We start from the raw sequence: 19,512 nt of genomic DNA on the forward strand, positions 1-19,512 counted from the left end.
CTGGAGAACCACCGACTTTAGGTATTTCCATATGAAATATCATTCTAAACACGGGATGAATCCAAAACAGTGTAATTGCCCAAACAGAAAAATTTTAACTCCTACCTTGGTATATACTCCCTAAGTCGTGAGAAATTGATTTATTTTATCCACCTTATAACACATCTTCCTTTCTGCCCTCTCACGCTCACACACTTAAACTACTGAACAGACACAAACACCCTTCTGGTACCTGCTTACACTGAGCACTCGAGAACGATCAATGAAGTCAACATGTTAAATAGTCTGTGAAAAGACAGTGAGCCACTTCAGACCATCAGACACCTGGCCTGGCCTCTAAAAGCTACAGGCACTGTCGATGGGCACCACGAGATGGCTAGCACGGCTCAGCAGAACAGTAGGCTTTGACACTTAAAACTGCACACACAAACTAACTCTACATTGAAATATACAGTTTATTTTCTCAAAGTCAAGCAATACCATTTGTCAGTAGGTAAGTGTTAGGTGTCAGGCAGGAAAACTGTACATTTTCACTCTGGGCTGCAAGATCCAAACAGTTGGAGAAACACAGTGGAAATCTTTCACTATACAAAGAGTTCTAGAATTGAGAACCACATAGAGTGAAGAAACAGCCATCCCCAGGATGCCAAAGGCAAAACATTAGCACCAGATTTTTTCAAAAAGCAACAGTATAGCTATTTACAGATTTACATATAACATTGGGAGGCAATCATCTTCAGGTTCCCAGGGCAAGAGATTTTCAACACAGTTTTAAAAAAGGAAAGGAGAGAACAGTGTCTACGTAACTGTTGTGTGAAAAGGATAATATATATAGCATTCACAATATTGCTACCTTTTATCAGAAAGATCTAAATCAAAGTACTGTATACAAACACATTGTAATTATATTATTATTCACATTTCACATACACATTTCAGAGTAACCACAATATGTAAAATTTTTAAAATGCCACAGATAAAACAATGCACACTTTTCTCCAAGCTAAAAGACAAGCATAATTTATTTGGGAATTGTTTAGTTTTGGGTTTGTTATGGTTAAGGGATAAGCTTAAGGACAAAGGGACCACTTGTCCTAGGAACATAGCAGCAAATAACTGTGAGATGCCAGAGACTACATTTCTGAACTAGGAGGAAGCAACTAAGGTCAGCTGTAGGTCTTGTAAAATGGTAGCTCCATTTGACCTCAGCTGATACACATCAACATAATTTCATTAAAGATTTGGTCCAGGTATACAAAGTAGTGCACTATAAGGGGGGCAACAGTCCTTTTAACGTTTGATTCTGTCCATAAAGGAACTGGTTCCAGAAGATTTTTTGCTCCTCAGTTCCCCAACTCGCAAGGAATCCGCTTCTCTCACCGCAAAAGAGAGGATTCGGGTAAGAAGGACAGGAAACCTTTTGTGAATGCTGCCACTGCAGGAATAGCGGGAAGAATTCTTTTCTCCCTCTTTTCAACACCTAACTACTTGTATTTTCAACCTGCTTAGCTACAGACTGGCATTCACATTCACCTCGAAAATGGCTTCTTGTTGGGCAACCTGTTTGTCTACCGAGAGATAAATGTCCGTACTACAATGTAAATGGCATATACACAAAGTCATCCAAGACTTTCCTTTGCCTGCAAAACTTTATCTTAATATAGAACTTGACGTTTAGACAGTACAGAATTTCTCTGTAGGTATCTGAGCAAGTCAGCGTAACCTTTTTCTGTGCTAAAACATGAGTTTGCACCTCTTTTTAGAGCTACTAGAAATCATCTAAGTCAATGGCAGTATTACTAGAACACAACCAGTGATCTGATACGGTGAATTAGCATTCTCTCATTTATCATTGTGCAATGGAAAAAACAACCAAACAAAACCCACTTATGTTCACAGTTACAAAGCAGAGTTGCTCCAAGTAATGCACAGTATTTACATGGCAGAAGTTGTTTATATTGCATTTGGTAGTCTGAGAAAGAGGAAAGAATGAACAGCATTATGTAGGTCAACTGCAGTATAACTTAACTGTCTATATAAAATCATCACGGTGTTGAGCAATCAGAAGAATTACAGAAACAGTGTCCTTTGCCTACATTTATTTTCATAAAGCGTAGCGGTTTTGGGGGAGGAAGAATAAAAACATGCATAAAAAGCACAAGAAAGAGCAAATGAGCTTTCTAAATAATTTAGGTGAGAAATGTTTTGAACAAAAATCAGCGCAGTACTTCCAGCCGGTTTCTTAAATCAAGTACAACTCGGTAAAGAAAATCGCTTGCATTGCAGTAAGAAGGTGTACAACTATGTCTTGCAAAATACTTTTTAAAACAATCTTCAGCAAGGTAGCCATTAGGTGTTTAGCAAGCTGGTTTAAGCGTTTAACTGAGATGATTGTTATTTTCTGCAAGGGGAAAGTGCCATCCTACATACAATATTACAAAAAAGTGTCTGATGCCACAGGATCAGAGTGACACTACATTTCAGCAATCTGAATATATTAGCTATAAGATGCACGTTTCCCCTATTTAATGTGTCTTTAAAAAAAAAAAGCCACTAAATTTAGAACTTCTAAATTTGTGTGTATTCATAAATTGCTGTGAGGTTTCCCAGCAGTCTGTACAGCATCTGAACATAAAGAAAGTATACAACCTATTCTAAAAACCATTGTTGCTTGCATGCGCAACTGCCACAGACTTTCAACTTACTGAGCAGAAAGGTTAACTGTCTATCCTTTTCTGTGGAGCCGTCTGTAAGTTAAGCAATGAGAAACAGCTGTAGAGTCCAGCAATAAAAATGTGTTCTAAAAATTTAAATACATCATACCAAAAAAATGAAAGAGAGCATTATTGCTGTTGTGAGAGCTATTTTACTCTTGTGCACTTGTTTCTCTACTGGACACTCAGACAAGCCAAGATACTCATTGGTATGCTTGGAAACTTCCCCGTCCTTGCCTTCTTTCCCCGTTTTTCACATCCTTGGTCAAACTCCGTCCTCTTATTTGAGCCGTTCAGGTTGGAGGCTATCGGTCAGACACTTCAATTGCTCTTCCCCCAGCTTGATCTTGTCTTCAAGCTCTCGCTGCTCAATGATGAGGGCCGACTTCATTTTTACAAAGTGCTCATAGTCTGCTAAGTTCTCCTCGCTCAAGTAGTTCGCCAAAATGTCAAAGACAATGCGCTCTCGACGATCCAGGTTTTCCTTCAGCTCTTTTGCATCTTCGTGTTGCTGAGTCAGCAGCTTCTGCTTCTCTACCAAGGTCCGCTTAGGAGAAAAGACAAGACAGTTAAAAATTTACTGGGTTCACCAGACTGGGACAACAGCTTCAGTGTTTAAGTCTCAAGCCTGTTTCATCTGCAAAGACAAACACTTTCCTGAATAGAGAGGTGGAATAAAATTGCTCCTTAAAGTGTAATCTAATAAAACGCGTTAACAGGAAAAAAACGTAGTGAATCAATGAAAGATGCATCATTAATTTCTATTGGCTTCAACAGCAAGAACTTCAAAGACAACTTTACTATTTAATAGTTAAAAATAGTTCTATAAAATACAGTTGCCTTTGAGAAACATCCAAGTTCTCCAAATTAAGACTTCACTCAGCAACAAAGTACAACTTCAATACACAGCACCGAACTTCCACACTGAAACAGCTGTGGTTAGAGAACCCACAAACAAGCTAATTAACGGAGCGATTTGTTCTTATAAGAACAGCTCCTGACACTGCAGTATTTTGCACTTCTCCTGCAATCCACATGGGCTCTCCACGAGAAATGAAGTCGTGTGGTCTTAAGATATGAGCAAGACCTGGGGCAAGACAATGGGAGGGAAGTTAAAAAAAAAAAAAAAAAAAAGAAAAAAGCATCAAGACAAAATAGGAAAAAGGGAGCTTCAATGGAGAAACACACCAAGAAAGAGGACAGGAGCTATATCCCATCCACAAATATGTATGAGCACATGAAGGGTGAAGTACATCTCACCCTACTTCATCTGTCTACACAGTAGACAGCCACACCTGAATCACTTAGCTACACTCCTTTAGCAGTATATGGAAAGAAACAGGAGCATTATTAATCTGACCTATTTCAGATGTCTGCCTAGAAGTGATTGCCTTTGTCCGGCGACAGAGCATGGCCTACTCTGATGTCAAGAATTCCTGTACAGACTTCTGAACTTAATTAAGAAGTGCCCCTAAGAGGTACTGCTCCATAACCGTTAGCTTTGTTTCAGAGATGAATTTTCTCTGAGAACCCATGTCTTCAAATAAACCACAGTCTGTTCAAATAAATGTGTCCATTTTTTCATATGGACTTTATGTTAAATCACACATGCTGTAATAAGCCGAAAGGATTTACAGAAAAGTGTTTTTCTAGACTACAAAGTAGAATACTTTCAGGATGGAAGTATGAGACAAAGGGGGATACAGACCAGCAAGCTTTAACAGACCTATCTGTCAGAGTTGCACAGGTATCCTGTGCTGCCTCTTTTTCTATAGACAGCACAAAGCTCAGAGGGTGAAAGGCTTTGAGGCTTGTGCTCTCAATGTACTTAAAATATACAGCCTAGATTAACTCAGGATTCAAGACAGCTATGGAAGACAAGTCACAGAAATCACACTTTATTAGAAAAACCACAGTTCCATTTTCCTTTGAGCATCTGCCAGGGAAAAAAAAAAATCCCACTGCAAGTTGCAAGCAGGATTATCTGCTACAAAGAGGTGGAAGAACTGTTCTTCTGAATTCACCAGGGGCACTAGCAGCCAAGCCCAGCCTCTGAAGCGTGGCTAGACCGCTCCCCAGGGCAGCCTTGCAGCATGTGCACACACTGAGAAACAGAAGAATTAGACAGAATTTGTTGACCTCAAGAGGGCATACAGCAACCAGCTGGTAGCTCAGTTGTAGAGTTACCCACCTAACCTTGGGATGAAGTAGCTCTGTTCGTCAAGCCATTCACTATTACTGTCCACAGACACAAGAACAATCAAATGTTTAGTCCTTCATAAAAATTCCTGGGGTTTAAGTTCTACGGTTTCTTCTTACCAAGCTTAAGGCACGACTTTAAGATGAAAGTGAGTAACCTGACAGTTTAAGGCAAGCAAAGGCTACTTTTGTTATGAACTTTGCATGACACCTTAGTACCTCGGTCCTTGCGGAGGTGTAGGGAATATCCAAGAGAAGTGGGATGCAGAAAGGAAGAAAGAAAATGAGGTATGTCTTGAATTTGCTTTTTTACCTCTGTCAAAGATGACTGACACCAGAAAGCCTGTTTTGAAGGGTAAAGTGAACACACTGTAGCAGGCTCAAGACACCATTCTTGAGGAGGTTCTTTGAGCAACGGGTAAATGGCTCACCAGGCCTAAAGGTGTAAGTGATGTCAGATGGTTTCATTTGACCATTTTCAACCAGCCAAAGCCAAGCAGAGTGCAGAGGGGTTTTTTGCAGTTAGCATTGCTCTGAAGATCCAGCCAAACACAGGCCACCTGAAGCTCCTCTAATGAAACCACCTTTGGCTCTTTCTAATGAGAGTCTTTCTCAAGAATTGTTTGCTGTTCTGAACCACAGCCATGTGAAGAGGAACTCCCTCCATGTATCTGACTTCCCAGCATCCAGTTCCTAAACTACTATCCCTGGCACTTGTCCCTAGCCTTGCAGTAACAGGTCTTGTGGGTCTAGCCACCTGATCACATCCGTGGACTTCTGGTTCAGCACTTTATGGTTCTCAACCCACTCTGGCTTTGATTGGTAAAGAAAGTAATGAGAAGACACTGGTCTCACCGTGTGGAAGGAAGGGGGCTGGTAGCAATTACAGAAGCAGCCCCTTTCAGAAGTAGAAATACTCTTCCCTGTGGCAAGAGAGACCTATAACAGAGCATCTAATAGACAGAATATTAATTCAGCAGCCGTTATGTGACTGCTGACAGACTGCTTAGAAGTCTGCAGAGCTGTTGGTGGTTCCTATAAAATGCAAAACTATCAGAGTAATGTTTATTAGACAACATCATCTTTAAAAAGAAAATAAAAATCAGTGATCACTAGGCACACAATCCCCAGGGATGGAAGTAAATCTCCCGTGTTTTGTTTATATGGTACATTAGTAGTACACCAAATATCGTCATGTGACCTACAAAATACCAAAGGACAACCAAAAAAGCCACACGCACTAGTCTAAATTCAAAGACATGCACATGTAACCCTACATGCACTGTATTTATAGTCAAAGTTCCTGGGGACTTGATCCATCTGAGAAGCATCTCTGACCAACACTTTTAGATGTATTTCTGATGTTATTGTGGCAAGACTTTGGTGTCAGTGCATGAGAAGATGAATGGGCATTAGAGTATGTTACGGATTTGGATTTCTGTCAGTCCAAACTTGACAGCAAAGCACCCAGACAATTTCTGGCTGCCCTTACTATACCACCTACTCACCTTCTTCCTTCTCCACACCTAGCCAACAAGCTATTTTTTATCACAGCTCTCAAACTGTGTTTCCTATATGCTCGTATCATCTGGTAGCTCTTTCCCCAGCTCACACTCCCGTCTTTGAGCCCATTAGGCAACTGCAACCACATTTAGAAAAAAGAAGTCGAAAGAAGGATTAAATTTCTTTAAGTTTCAGCAGCTTTGATCTGCCCTCTAATAAGCTGTCAAATACCTTCCCTTTGCCTCAGTCAGAAAGGGGTCTGGGCAGCCATTAAACAAGTATGTTTGGCAGCAGCTAGGGCCAAACAGCAAAAACACAGCTTCAAACTAGTCCCAGCACTTACTGGTTCTTATTGGTGAAACAATGGAGCACGCTGAAGAAACACAACATGAATCCACAGCCTGTGGAAAAAATTCTGTTACAACACTTAGGTGGACTGCTGGCATTTTAGTCCACAGCTACAAGCCAAAAATCCCACTTCACGTTCATTTAACTGTAGAAGCTAAACTCACTTGACACATACCCACCTCCTACCCTCTCTATTTATTTAAGCCTTTAAGTTTCACACATATCTACATCTCTCCTTTGGTGCATATCTGTATCGCTAGGTATCTGCTTCCCAGCTAAGGCCTGCTGGGATCTGGAGCTAAACAAAGTGCTGCCCGCAGAGGTGGAGTCAACAGGTAAGAGCACCTCGAACGCTCCTGAAATGTTCACATCTGCTGGGATTCCTCCACATCACTACAGGGCTATTCTGGTTGGGTAAAATAAGTTTTCTACTGCAAAATTCTTTTTGCAATGCCTCCCTCATGACCCCTCCCCCTCTTTTTTTTTTAGTAAGGATTGTCCTTCTGTCATTTCTTGCTCTTGTTCCTTGCTATGCAACATGGAGGAAGCTGTAGTAGATAAGAAACATTTTCTTTGCAACTACCTCATAGATTTTTGTCAAGATCCTTGTTGAGTATAAAGCAGGCTGTAAGCTTTCTGCATTACAGCACAAAGTGACACTCATTTTCCCATCTTGAATTGTCAGAATATTTTTTGTTTGACTCCTTTTCATGGTCTTATCAGTAGTTCCCCTCTTTAAACTTTTGCTTTTTGTTTTCCAGTATGTTGCACCCCAAAATACCACTTTTGCTCACCAAGCCACTTGTAGTTTTAGTATTCCAAGCAAAAGCAAGGCAAAGAGAAAAGTTTTAAGAAATCTAAGGAAAATGGCCTTATGAAATTCATCCATTCACTATCCCTCATCTTGAACTCTGCCATTTAGATAAACAAAACCAAGCAAAAACCCCCACACCGGGTTCACTAAATGCAGTGATACTGTTATTGGCCTTTCTCACCCGTTCTTCCGGAGAGGTATTTTCATCCAGGTTATTAAGGGCATTTTCCACCCGGGCCAGACGACCTGATAGTGACAGCAGGAGGTTGACCACTTTGTCAAGGTCGCCGATGAACATCTTGAATTTGTCAAACTCATTTTGTTTGCAGACTTCTTTCACAATGGCCTCCACCTCTTCCCCCAGTATATTGTTTGCTTGGATGTCTTCCAGAAGTGTCTCCCGTGCTTCCCTCAGCACCTGCAGCTTCCTACTAATGCTGTCAATAAGTTCTTGCTGTGGAAAATAAAGGGGATGAGAATTTATTAGCACTAGTGCATTTTTCCCCAATTCTGAAAGTCATATCAGAAATCCAGCATTTTAATACACTGAAACTCCCATGTGGCTTTGACAATGAGTGCATTACAAAAAAATACACGTCTAAGTATATGTCTAAGGTGTATACCTCTGGATTCAAAGGTTCAAGCTGAGCATCATAGACCTACATCCTGAGAACTGCATTAAAGCAATTTACCTTTGCAGCAAAAGATGAAGGACTTCCCCCCACCCCCCAGCAAGCATTTCTGCTGCTTCTTTGAACAGCTTCAAAGCCTGCTATGGGGCAGCATAAAGTACAGCGCATCCTTTTCTCTCTAAACACCAGGTCCATAATACCTTTCTGAAGAGCTACACTTAGGAAGATAAACAGTACCAGGAAAAAAAAATCCTGTATTTTCCACATGACGCAGTTAAAACTAGGGCACTGTCTAGCTTTTTCTTCCTTTCTGCATAATATTAACATCCCTCCAATAGCAGTCCTTCCACTCTCAGAAAATCATCGCGTTGACGCTGCCTTACAACATTTCTGTAGGGAAATCATAATCCCTGTGGCACAGAACAGGGAACAAAATCTATTTCTATATCATACAAAGCAGCCCTGTGCAAAGCTGTGCAAAGTGGCTCTGCCAAAGGACCAAAGAAGCACCTTTGGCTGTCACTGTCCTATGCCAGCTGAATATACCACCTCACCCAGAGTTTGTGGGAGTTTCTCTAGTATAACCCCCCACTGCCTGGGATGCACATGCCCTGGCTTTGAAAAAGCGTGTCAGGTGCATCACCAGCAGAGCCAGACCAAGAACCCAGATGATCTCCCTCACTGCCCTGTGTTCCACCCGTGCTGCCTGGCCACCTCTCTGTGTTTGGGCAAGAGGGCTTGTTTCTTACATGTCCACTAGCTTTCGCTTGTGCACAAGGGGTGGAACTCAGTTCAGCTAGTCGTCTACCCTACCATGAGATGAATCACACCCTAAAAATGCCTCACTAATTCAGAGGTAGATGTCTATTTAGTATTCAGCTAATTTTATGTAAGAAAAATTCCCAAAGTGTTCTCTAAACATACACGCCAGTGCAATTTCTAAATGAAAATTACATCTTTTACACTAGCCATTATTTCCACAGTACACCTTCAATTTTTGTTGAAAAAAAAATTACTCATGACATTCTTTAGGAACTCTGCTTTCTAAATGCAAATCTCATTACAAGCCTTCATGATTACCAAGAAACATACTGATAGCAGCTACCACTCTCAGATGCCACTGAACAGTCACTGCCAATTTATTCTGGGGAAAAAAAAAAAGAAAGAAAAAAAGAAAGAAAAAGAAAGAAAAAAAAAAAAAGAAAGCAACTGCATCCTGAAAATGTGAAAATGTAACAAACTATTTGAAGGCAGAAATTCAACAAATGGATTATCCAGACCAGTTTCTCCATTTTGATTTAATATACTCAGGCCAGGTTAATCTGGATTTGGGTTATCTGTTAGTCTGGGTGCCCAAAAGATTAAGGTAGTAAGCAGTTCTACAGATGCCTGCTTTACTGACTGATTAATCTGCAGGATTTGATTTTTTTCTCCCTGCCTCTCTCCATGCAAATGCAGTTTGATTTGGATTATGTAGGTCACAGTGCTACGCTCTCATTTCCCTCAGATAACATGCACATGCACAATGCTGCTGCTTTACCATTCGAAACACAACAGGATACTCTTGTGCTTTATGTTACTATCTCGAGTTTTTCACCTCTGCAGCTGTGCTGTGACTTTCTTGAATGAAAAAAAGCTGTATGATTGCTCAACGTTTACCAATGTGGTCTGACAATCCAGATTAGCGCTCTCATAGAGTCTGTTTCTAAAAAAAAAAAAAAAAAAAAAAAAAAAAAAAAAAAAAAGCCATTTTTCCAGTAGCATCCTATTTAGATGTCCCCAAGGAGCTGAAGGTAGCCTCTAAAGGACTGTTTTTGCAGGTGAGAAGGCCGTAAGTACTCTTTAAGACTATCATATCTATTAAGAATTGGATTATGATCACTGGTTGCTTCCTACCCAGATGAAGCAGCCTTTGGATGCAGCAGCTGTGAGCTCACTGCATGCTTTTGCCAACCAGCAGAAAACCTGTATTATGTTCAGTATCTACTGAGCCAGAAGAGCTCCAATCTACATCTTGAAACTGGCAGATGAATAATTTATAGCTGTGAATTCTGTATCAGTAAACAAGAAAACCTGATCTTTCTCCAGTAATTCTTGCTGATCTGACTAGCAAGACAGAAAGTAGCTCAGCAGTGCTGCTCAGGTGGTTCACTGCTTGGCATGCTTTATGTAAATGCTCTCACCTCACCACTCCATTTCACATGATGTTCAGGCCTAAAAGCAGAATAAATTTGGTATTCAATTATTTTTATACTCTTCAGGAGTTGCTGAAACTTTCCTAAAGGCAAAGGGGACACCTCCTACTCAGTCACATGTGGATTTTCCTTACTACAAACAACACTCCTGTAGTGTCTTCAACATCTGTTCAATATTTTATAATTGTGGCAAACCTACATTAAATTCAGTGCATGAGACACACACATTTCTTTCCTGCTAGCTGGGAATACAGGGATCATCTCAAATTTAAAAATAAATCATTAATGACTCTACATGAAATTCCTATAGTTATTTCAAAAGAGAGTGGGGAAAAAAAAAAGCACCACACATTTTTGGTTTGCAGAGCAGAGAATGACAAATATTACAATCATTCCACAGTGGACTGCAATTAAGATATCTCGTAACAGAACCGACCGATTTCTAAGAATCAAGGAACAGGTTCTAGGCGTATCCCTCCTCTAAAATAATTGAAGTCATAAAGTGTGCTATTAAAGTGTTCAGGTCCTTAACGATTCCTTGTTAGACTGTTGCCAAATATGTGAAGCTGGGCCAAGTTATATATTCTGGTTCTTTTATAAAGATGCCTTGACCCACTTACCACAAGTTTTACACCATTTCTGACAAGATCCAAGATGAAAGCCCACTGAACTTAGTGCTCACCGCATGTGGAAGAGCGAGGAGAGAAGTAAGCAGCAATGTGTGTGTGGCTACAACAATGTGTATATTCAGAGAAGAAGATGGGGAGCTCTGCTAAAAGCGCTTCATGAAATACTTCCTCTCTCATACGATTAGTGGTGTATACTGGAGCTGGGGGGAGGGAGGGGTACGTAAAGAGTAAATGTGATTTTCCTGTTAACAGATACCAACACAAATAAATGGCACCTTTGCCTATAAAAGTTTTATTATTTAGTTTGTTGGGCAAACAAGAAAGGTTTAATTTCAACACTCCCATACATACCCTCCGTAATTAACAAGAAGGAAACTAATTCTAGCAAAAATGATGAACGTGACCATCACGTGTGGCACCACATGAAACCAAACTATTCCAAATGCAGTGAAATCCTTAATTTGTCTAAGTAGTACAGCTGTTGGATTCAGTTGCTCTCTGGCAAGAGGGCAAGGGCAGCTCTCCCACTGCAGCCCCACTGTGCCCCTGGCAGCGTACACTGTATTGAACTGTATCATGCACTGGGGGCAGAGGGAGAGAGGGAGGGAGAGAGGGAGAGAGGGAGGGAGGGAAGGCTGAGTGAGATAAAAAACCCAGGGTGCTAACAGAAAACACTACAGCCCCCTCAAACACAGTGGCATCTACTCCTGCACTGAACCAGAGGTGGGAATATCCTATGGAATCTCTCATTCTTAGCAACTAAATATATTCCTAATATTTAATTAAAAGACATTTCTTTGGGACTGGATTACCAAATGCACCCTGGCAGTTATTATTAAGCAGACAGTTGACTTTAACAGAAAAGATTTGCACACCGTTGCATTACTGGCTTAAGTAAACAGAGTTAAACTACATCACTTTAATGGATCAAACAGACCATTTCCTCTAGTTTATCCATACTGGGAACTATGATTAAAATAATTTGTGTCAAATCACTAATGAGATGAGTATGATGATTTCAACACAGGACAACACTTTCTCAAACCACAGAAATGTCATTATATCATCATTTTAATACCTAGGGGATTATGTTGACCTTAGATCAGAAATAAAACACCAAAGGATGGGGATGAACAAGAGTGGAGAAGACTGCCTCCCTTGTGATGAGCAACTTACACTGAATCCACCGAGCCGATTAGCTATCTCCCACCACTACTATTATTAATTTGGGAATTTGGAATAATAGAGGGCAAAGTGGTTTGTTGCTCATGAAAATAAATGAAGAAAGAAAAAAGAGAGGGGTGCGTGTGGGGGTGTGTGTGTGTGTGTACATTGAGACCTTCCAAAACATGCATCAAGCTGCAAAAAGCACCTAATACGAAGTTCCTAAATTCACAGTTCGACACTTAACACTGCCCCCGCTCGCCCTCCTTCCCCCAAAAAACCAGGCTGATTTTCCAAGTACATCTAGAAGGTCTTTTATTTAGGGGTGTTTACCTAGGAAATTCATGGTTAATGAAATGCACACAACCAAGAGCCTTCCATTACACTTTTAGAAGTGTCTTTTACCTTCTTTTCTGACAAGTCATGGTCCAGTTCATCTTCAGAGTCATCCTCGCTCTGCTGCTGTTGCTGCTGCTCCTGCATGTCCTTCATTTTAATCAGCAGCTCTGCCTTTGGTGCAGATGTGCTGTAGTAAGTAGAATTGGTTGTCAGGGAGATGGCAGACGGTGTGCTCTGCTCCTCTTTCCTGGTAAAAAGTGAAAACTTTGATTAACTGCCTTGACACCCTAATTGCTGTAAAGAAAGGACAATCTTTCAAAGCCATCGTTTCACCAAGCAAGCAGGGGGTTCTACAGAAAGCCATTACCTATGGAAATAGGATAAATAAGTACTGTTTGTGAAGAAAATTTGTGTGAACTCAGCACATGCCCACCAAAAGCTAAAACTGAAGTGGTGCAAAAGACCTTTCACCATTACAATGAGTGAAATGGATCTAAGATATCTCAGCTGGAAGAAAAATTTAAAGTTACATTTTACTAAGTAGTGCAAAGACCTCAGTGTCACAGAGAGTATCCTTTCAGACTGTAGATGTGGATACTACAACTTAAGTATTTATTTTTTGATTATGGAATTAGACAAGGACTTCTCGAGAATGCTACAACTTAATTTGGTAACTCATATCAAGAAAAAAAAAAGACCCACAGAATATCAATATGGATGGAATTTAAATCTTTTCTTACTTTGTTCTCATTCACTTCCATGAAATGCCTCATGCCTCACTTCAAGATGTCTCTGTAAATTTTTATCACATAAAAAAAGGCTAAAATAGTGTTCCTTCTCTATCCAGTTACTAGATCGGATGATCTCAGTAACATATCTAATCACTATGAAATGGGAGAAGTTAATTATTCCTTAAGTTCTCACATGAATAGTTTTCAACCAGGTCTCAGGGTTGTACAACACCACTGTACTTTTTCTGTCATTAGTAGTATCTATCAGTAGCAGTATTACATTTGACTGCAATTCTAATGGAAAGGTCTTAGAAAAGCCCCAAACCTCAACAGTAGAAGATCCTCAGGAAAACTGACACACTTTGGACAGCAGCTTGTAAGGAACCACTGGCCTACAGAAAGTAATACTCACTTCTCCTCCGAAATTTTTGGAGAAGGAACTTTTGGCATGAGCTTCCTGCGCTGCTGAGCTTCTTCTAGGAGGTGTTCATCTTTAGGGAATATTCCAACCATCAGATCCATTGTTGTTTTTATTTTCACATTAGGATCTAGTATGTCTGCTAGAGATTTATCTCTTCCCACAATCTCTCTGGCTAGTTCCTCTGACTTCCAGTCTTCAAAGGTCTTCTCTTTGGCCTTTACGTAGCTGACTGCTGGCGTGGCAGCACTGCTGTCCTTCAAGTTGCTCCCAGGTTCTTCAGCTGGTTGAGGGTCAGCTGGTTTGGTTCTGGCTTCTGGCTCTGGCTCTACACCTTGCCTGGTGTAAGCACAGAATCGTGAATAGGATTGCTCAGAAGTGCTGAGGGTTTTAATTTGGTCCTTTTCCAAACCACTGGGTAAAGCAGGAGGCTCCATAGTACTGACAAGACTTTGCCGACTCTCCTTCTCTGCACTGCTCTCAGAATGAACTATCTTGATGGGAACCATTTTCACCGTAGTATTGTTGTCTATAACCCTTTCAATTCTGGAAAATAAGGAAAATTCACCTTTAGAAATGGAAGAACCTTTCATCTCAATTCTTATCTGCAAATCAGAGGGAAGTCCAAATATGAAAGGTAATGGAATATTTTTTGCACTGTATCTCAAACCCTAAATCTACATGTTTCCTTTTCTGCTCGCACATTTTAAATAGTATTAGTTCATTTGTAAGTAATCCTAACATCAGCCTTGCACAATACTCATGGTACAGGATTTATGTTTGTTTCCATGGAACGTCAGGGTCCAATCTCAGCAGCCAGGCCCCAGATTTGAGGCAGTGCTGCCAAACCACCTTTTACTCCTTTGTTGCCACACATACAGAGGAAAATACGCCTCGACCTCAACCTCATTGCCTCACACCGATCCAACAGCGGCCTCAGTTTTTGGCCTGACGGGCAACTTAGCTGCCTGGGGAGTCTGTGATACCCTCACATCAATTCCCAGCTCTTTCAAGGGAAGAGACAACAGACCAGATGGAAGCATCCTGCAGGCTAGGTCTTTGCTGAGCTGCAAAAATAACAATCACACATGGAAAACCTGGAAATCGTTCAAAACATAATTACCTGATTTTAAAAAAAAAAGTAATCTGTATTTGTGAAAATTCAGACAAGATACAGAAGTTTAATAAACAGATCCCACCACAGTGTCCTAGTTTTCTACTTAAGACAAAACAGCCTCCTGTTAAGTGAAGCTTACAGCAACAATTCTGTACTGCCTTGGACATTCAGTAAGGCAAGCTATTTGAAGAGGAGGCTAACTTAGATTTTTAAATTGGACAGTAACATGTTAAATAACATTACTGAAACATCTGTACTGTCTGTAAACCATATAAAAAACTGAAGACTAATTTGGTGGGTTTGAGTTTGCAGAAAGTTTAAAATTATTGTCATAATGTGGGTTTGGAAGCTCTACAGCAAGTGAAGGAACATTGCCTACTAGCTAAAATATCTGGTTTCATCTGGCTGGGCAGCTTGCCGCCTTTCAGATAAGTGAGCAAGACATACTACGGCTCTTTTCCTCTAAGTGTGGGTGTGTCACTTCCCTTAAAAATAAACTTATACTTTATTGTGCTGGACTTTTCTTTTGGAGGGAATAGCAAAATCTGTTTGACTTGGTATTTTTCAGATGTCCTATCTTATATTTTAAGGGTGTATTTGCTTCTGAATGAACGTACAGCCTCCCAGCAGGTATCTACTTTCCTCAAGTGCTTTGCGGACATGCTTTGGCATGCTGATCCACCTTTTGGGGCAGGTTTTGCAGCCCATGCTGAATCCCTTCCCATTCCCATTTGGTTGGGGTGTTTTCAGTCAAGGCAACTGTCATTTTAAAGAGCTCGCTCCTGTGTCCGTCACCCAGCCCCAGCTCCCTGCCTTTCCTCCTGCCTGCAGCGGAGCTGGGCAGAGGCCTGCCAACTGCCCCTGCCCCTTTCTTTTGTTTGTTTTTAAATAAAGCCCACACACCTTTTGGACTTCACCAGATTGTGGAGAGGAATGCATTTTTGAGTTTGGGGGAAATACAAGATGCATGCAAAAGTGTGTGTGGGACAACTGGAAGAAGTGAGCTGACTGCAATTCTTTACCTAAAATGCCTGGCATCTGTTTTGAGACTCTAAGTACATTCCTCTCAGCCTAGTAAAAGATTTTCCAGATACTTAAGGCATCACTAAGTCAACTGATTTCAGTCAGAGCAAAGACAGTTCAACACCAGGTGCTATCCTCCTGATTTCTGAAGGTTTTCCATTTGTGGAACTGTGGCATGAAATTTTGATTTGCAGCAACTCTGCTTGTGGCCATTATGAAGCTTTACTCCAACCACGAGCACAGTCACTCCTTAACCTGAGTGTATGTTTACTGGAAATCTATTGATGCACATCTACTGATGCACTCTTTTCATCTTTATTATTGCTAAATAGCTGGGTTCTGCACACTGCCAGTATTTCCCCACATTACATTGTTCTACCTAAAACCCTGCACACACACTCAGTTTATCATGTTGATAAACAAGACACCTTTCTTAAAGAAGAGTAAACAGCCTCATGCCGTCATCAAACATTAGCTGCCCATAGCATGCAAAATGACATGTCCAAAAGCTCATATGCAAGGAGCCAACAGAAGTAATAAATTGAATCTAATTAATTGCATATTACGATAAATCTACTTGACATATTTTACTCATATGAAATAAACACCATATAGCAAATACCATATAGAAGGTTCAGAGGTATTGCCCACATGTCTTTCCTTTCTTGTCATACCTGTTTTATTGAGTAATGTAATTATTAACTGAGGACAATACATTGTGCACAAACAAGAGCTGTCTGGGCTTAAGAATTTTAAACGTTAACAAAAGATTTGCAGGGCAAGTGTATTATCATTCAGATATTGGCATATAATTAGGCACACCTCAGTGCTCGTTTCCACATTAAAACCTAGTAAAAAGAAAGGACAAATACAATTAGCTTTCTATGCATCCTTAGTGTCTATTCAAAAAGTAATACATTAAGGAAGTGAAAGCAATACATTAAGGAAGTCATTACTGTCATCTACCTTTGTGCACAGATAGAGTTCACATGACATGTTGCCCTTTTCATAGTAAACTGTATTATTACTTCATGTTAAAAACACCGCAGGATGAAATGTCATTTTCTTCCTCTGGTTACAAGAGGAAAAACATCAAGGCATGTTTAGGAAAGCAAGCAATTCATGTTTTCTATGTCATAAGGCACACTGGAAAACAGCATGATTGAGCCTATTCAACCATTTACATTGCAGTGCAGAAAAGCTATTCCAACTACTTTTGCTCACAGAAGCAACCTCTGCATTCATTCAGCTCAGAGATTTTGTTTTCATTCTTTAACCATGAATTACAGTGCTGAAGGATTTATGAAAACTAAGATTCCTGAGCTTCCTGGAAGCATTTGTTATCTTGTGGGAGAATAACCTTTTCTGATATTAGCAGCATATGACAGACATAGCAATCAACTGATTGACAGACACAGCAATCAATTTCAGTCAGTTTGTCTAATTCTGAGTTTTTCTAGCCTGGGAAAGGACTGACAAGCTCCTGCTGAATCTTCAGCCCATCTCAACACAAACACTGCTGTAGCCCCCTCTGCAGACTACACGGAGTGCCATGTTTCATCGTAAAAGCAACATGAAAACAGCCATGGTTTGGCAGTGTACCTTACTGTGTGCGCTTTCAAAACAGCTGCTCTCACAAAGGATACAGCTTCCCTTCCCACACCTGCTTTGTCCTACACTGATTCATATCCATATACAGACTCAGGTGGGGGAAACGATGACAGGGTATCTTCTGATTTGCCTAGACTTACAATGGAAAATCCATTTGAATCCATCCCCTTCATTTTCTACTAACTACCAGCTGTAACACCTGAGCAGCATCAGTCAACTAAAAGAAACCACAGACCAGCTGAAGAACATTAATGGCACCAATTGGAATTTCACACAAGTCTTAGGTCTCTTTAGGACATGCTGAGATGGCTCATGCTTAATGAACCCAAAGGATGTGCTTACAGTAAAGAGAGATCAACCATTAATAAGGTTTCACTGGAAAAAAGTGTTAATAAAATAGCAAAGAAGTTACATCTAGTACCTGGCTGGGTTCTCATCCTGTACGGACACAGGAGGTTTATCGGTGAGCTTCTGTGGTGCAAACTGTGGAGAAGGGGACCTTGATGTCTCCATGCCAGGTTTCTGAAGATACCGATACTTGGAAGATAATACAGACTCAGACCTAAGGTGCGTTGTTTTTTCTTCTAAGTGCTGACAAACATTCTCCGTGGATGATGCTTGCTGGAGCTGCTGTGGATTAGCACTCTTCAGTTTTCCATTGGAAGCTGCAGGACTCTGACAGAGAGAGGAGGGACCGGCAAATACTTCAGCAGAGCTTGGGGACGAGGATGGAAAGGGACGGCTGGGCACTACCAGCAGAGATTCAGAAGAAGTGACGAGCGATGGCGCAGAATTATCTGGTCGCCTGTATTTATCTCTTTTAGGTGGCGGCGGCCTCTGAGGAGCAGGTCCACGCTTCTTGTTCAGCAGCGCTGGCTCTACCCTATGGTTTTCCTCTCCTTTGCCCCGGGACAGACAGTAGTTCTCGTTCAAGGCCTGTGGCTCAGAGCAGGGGAGATGAGGCAGGCTGCAATCCTTGCTCTTCTCATTCACGTTTTCCTGAGAGTATCGGTAATCACTAGGTAATGTCCCAGACCTCCCCCGGCTCTCCTGAGGCAGAACTGTAGGCTCTCGCGCATGCAAAGGTCTGACAGATGTCTTCCACTTGTGGCCTAAATTCTGGTACAGCTGATCCCTCTTCTCCCGTGGGTTTTCCTTCAGGGCCCCTGTGTCAGCTTGCCTAGAGAGAAGAACACGTCATTAGTGGGTTGCTGATTTATTTCCTTAGGTGCAAGGCCACCGCACCGATCCAGGAAGCCTGAACACCAAGATCGCATCCAACATTTCACACCGACTCCTCCAACTTACGGTAACTGTACGGCACAAAAACATCCTCTCGTGTATGGGTACACACACTGTACCTAATCTGAAGTGATGAGTCAAAGCATAATGTCAGGCTAAATTAGGGTACGGAGCGCCACAGGATGTGACACAACCTTCGGGTAACCTGAGGCGCTGCGGCGTGCATGGCATAGTCAAATGCACGGCACACCTCCAGCGCTGATCTACGTAGCACAGCCAAACACGCAAATGTTGGTAGAAAATCGAACTGCCTCAAGAAGGCAGTTAATATCTTAATACTAACATTTAATTCTCTCTCTGTTTCAGAGTCAGCAATGAAGTGCGGAAAATAATATAGTGCAGGGAAAAAAGTCCAAAATTAATACTCCAGTGTCATTTTAAATGTGAATTGAATACCATAAACTTTAATTATGAATCTGGAGGTTGCATTTTGGCATAACTGGTGAAAAATGAAACTAGTGCAAACAAAATGTTTGCTGAAGCTAAAAATCTGGGAAAGGGAAAATGAACATCTCCTGGAAAAAAAGGCAGAAAAGGAAATTGAGAAAGTATAGTATTTTCCAGTCAGGCTTATTTTAAACTTGAACTACTTTTGCCCTGTCAGCACAAATTACAAACAATGGCCAAAAAGGCCTTATCTTAGACAGAAATATTTTTGGGTTTATTCCAATTTTACACTCTCTTTCTCTAGCCAGGAAACAGGGCTTTCGCAGCTCCAGGCTTGTGCTTTGCCACAAGACATGTAGTGCATTTGTGCTCACCAGATAAAGGCA

The 19,512-nt window shown here is 41.0% G+C and overlaps 1 protein-coding gene across 6 annotated transcripts in view; it reads right to left on the reverse strand.

Annotated features, from left to right (window-relative positions):
* Positions 1-437: 437 nt before the first annotated feature.
* The window catches only part of SHROOM2 (shroom family member 2), a 132,991-nt gene continuing 113,916 nt past the window's right edge, over positions 438-19,512 (reverse strand). For all 6 annotated transcript variants that reach the window (XM_075776602.1, XM_075776609.1, XM_075776617.1 and 3 more), the window contains 5 exons: positions 17,859-18,617; positions 13,681-14,232; positions 12,604-12,784; positions 7,760-8,032; positions 438-3,261 (listed from right to left, as the gene is read on the reverse strand). In XM_075776602.1, the coding sequence (XP_075632717.1) occupies positions 2,995-3,261; positions 7,760-8,032; positions 12,604-12,784; positions 13,681-14,232; positions 17,859-18,617 (2,032 nt within the window). In that variant the 3' untranslated portion in view covers positions 438-2,994. The remainder of the gene's footprint in view (positions 3,262-7,759; positions 8,033-12,603; positions 12,785-13,680; positions 14,233-17,858; positions 18,618-19,512) is intronic.

Source organism: Balearica regulorum, chromosome 1 (assembly GCF_011004875.1).
Source record: "Balearica regulorum gibbericeps isolate bBalReg1 chromosome 1, bBalReg1.pri, whole genome shotgun sequence".
NCBI classification, from domain to species: domain Eukaryota; kingdom Metazoa; phylum Chordata; class Aves; order Gruiformes; family Gruidae; genus Balearica; species Balearica regulorum.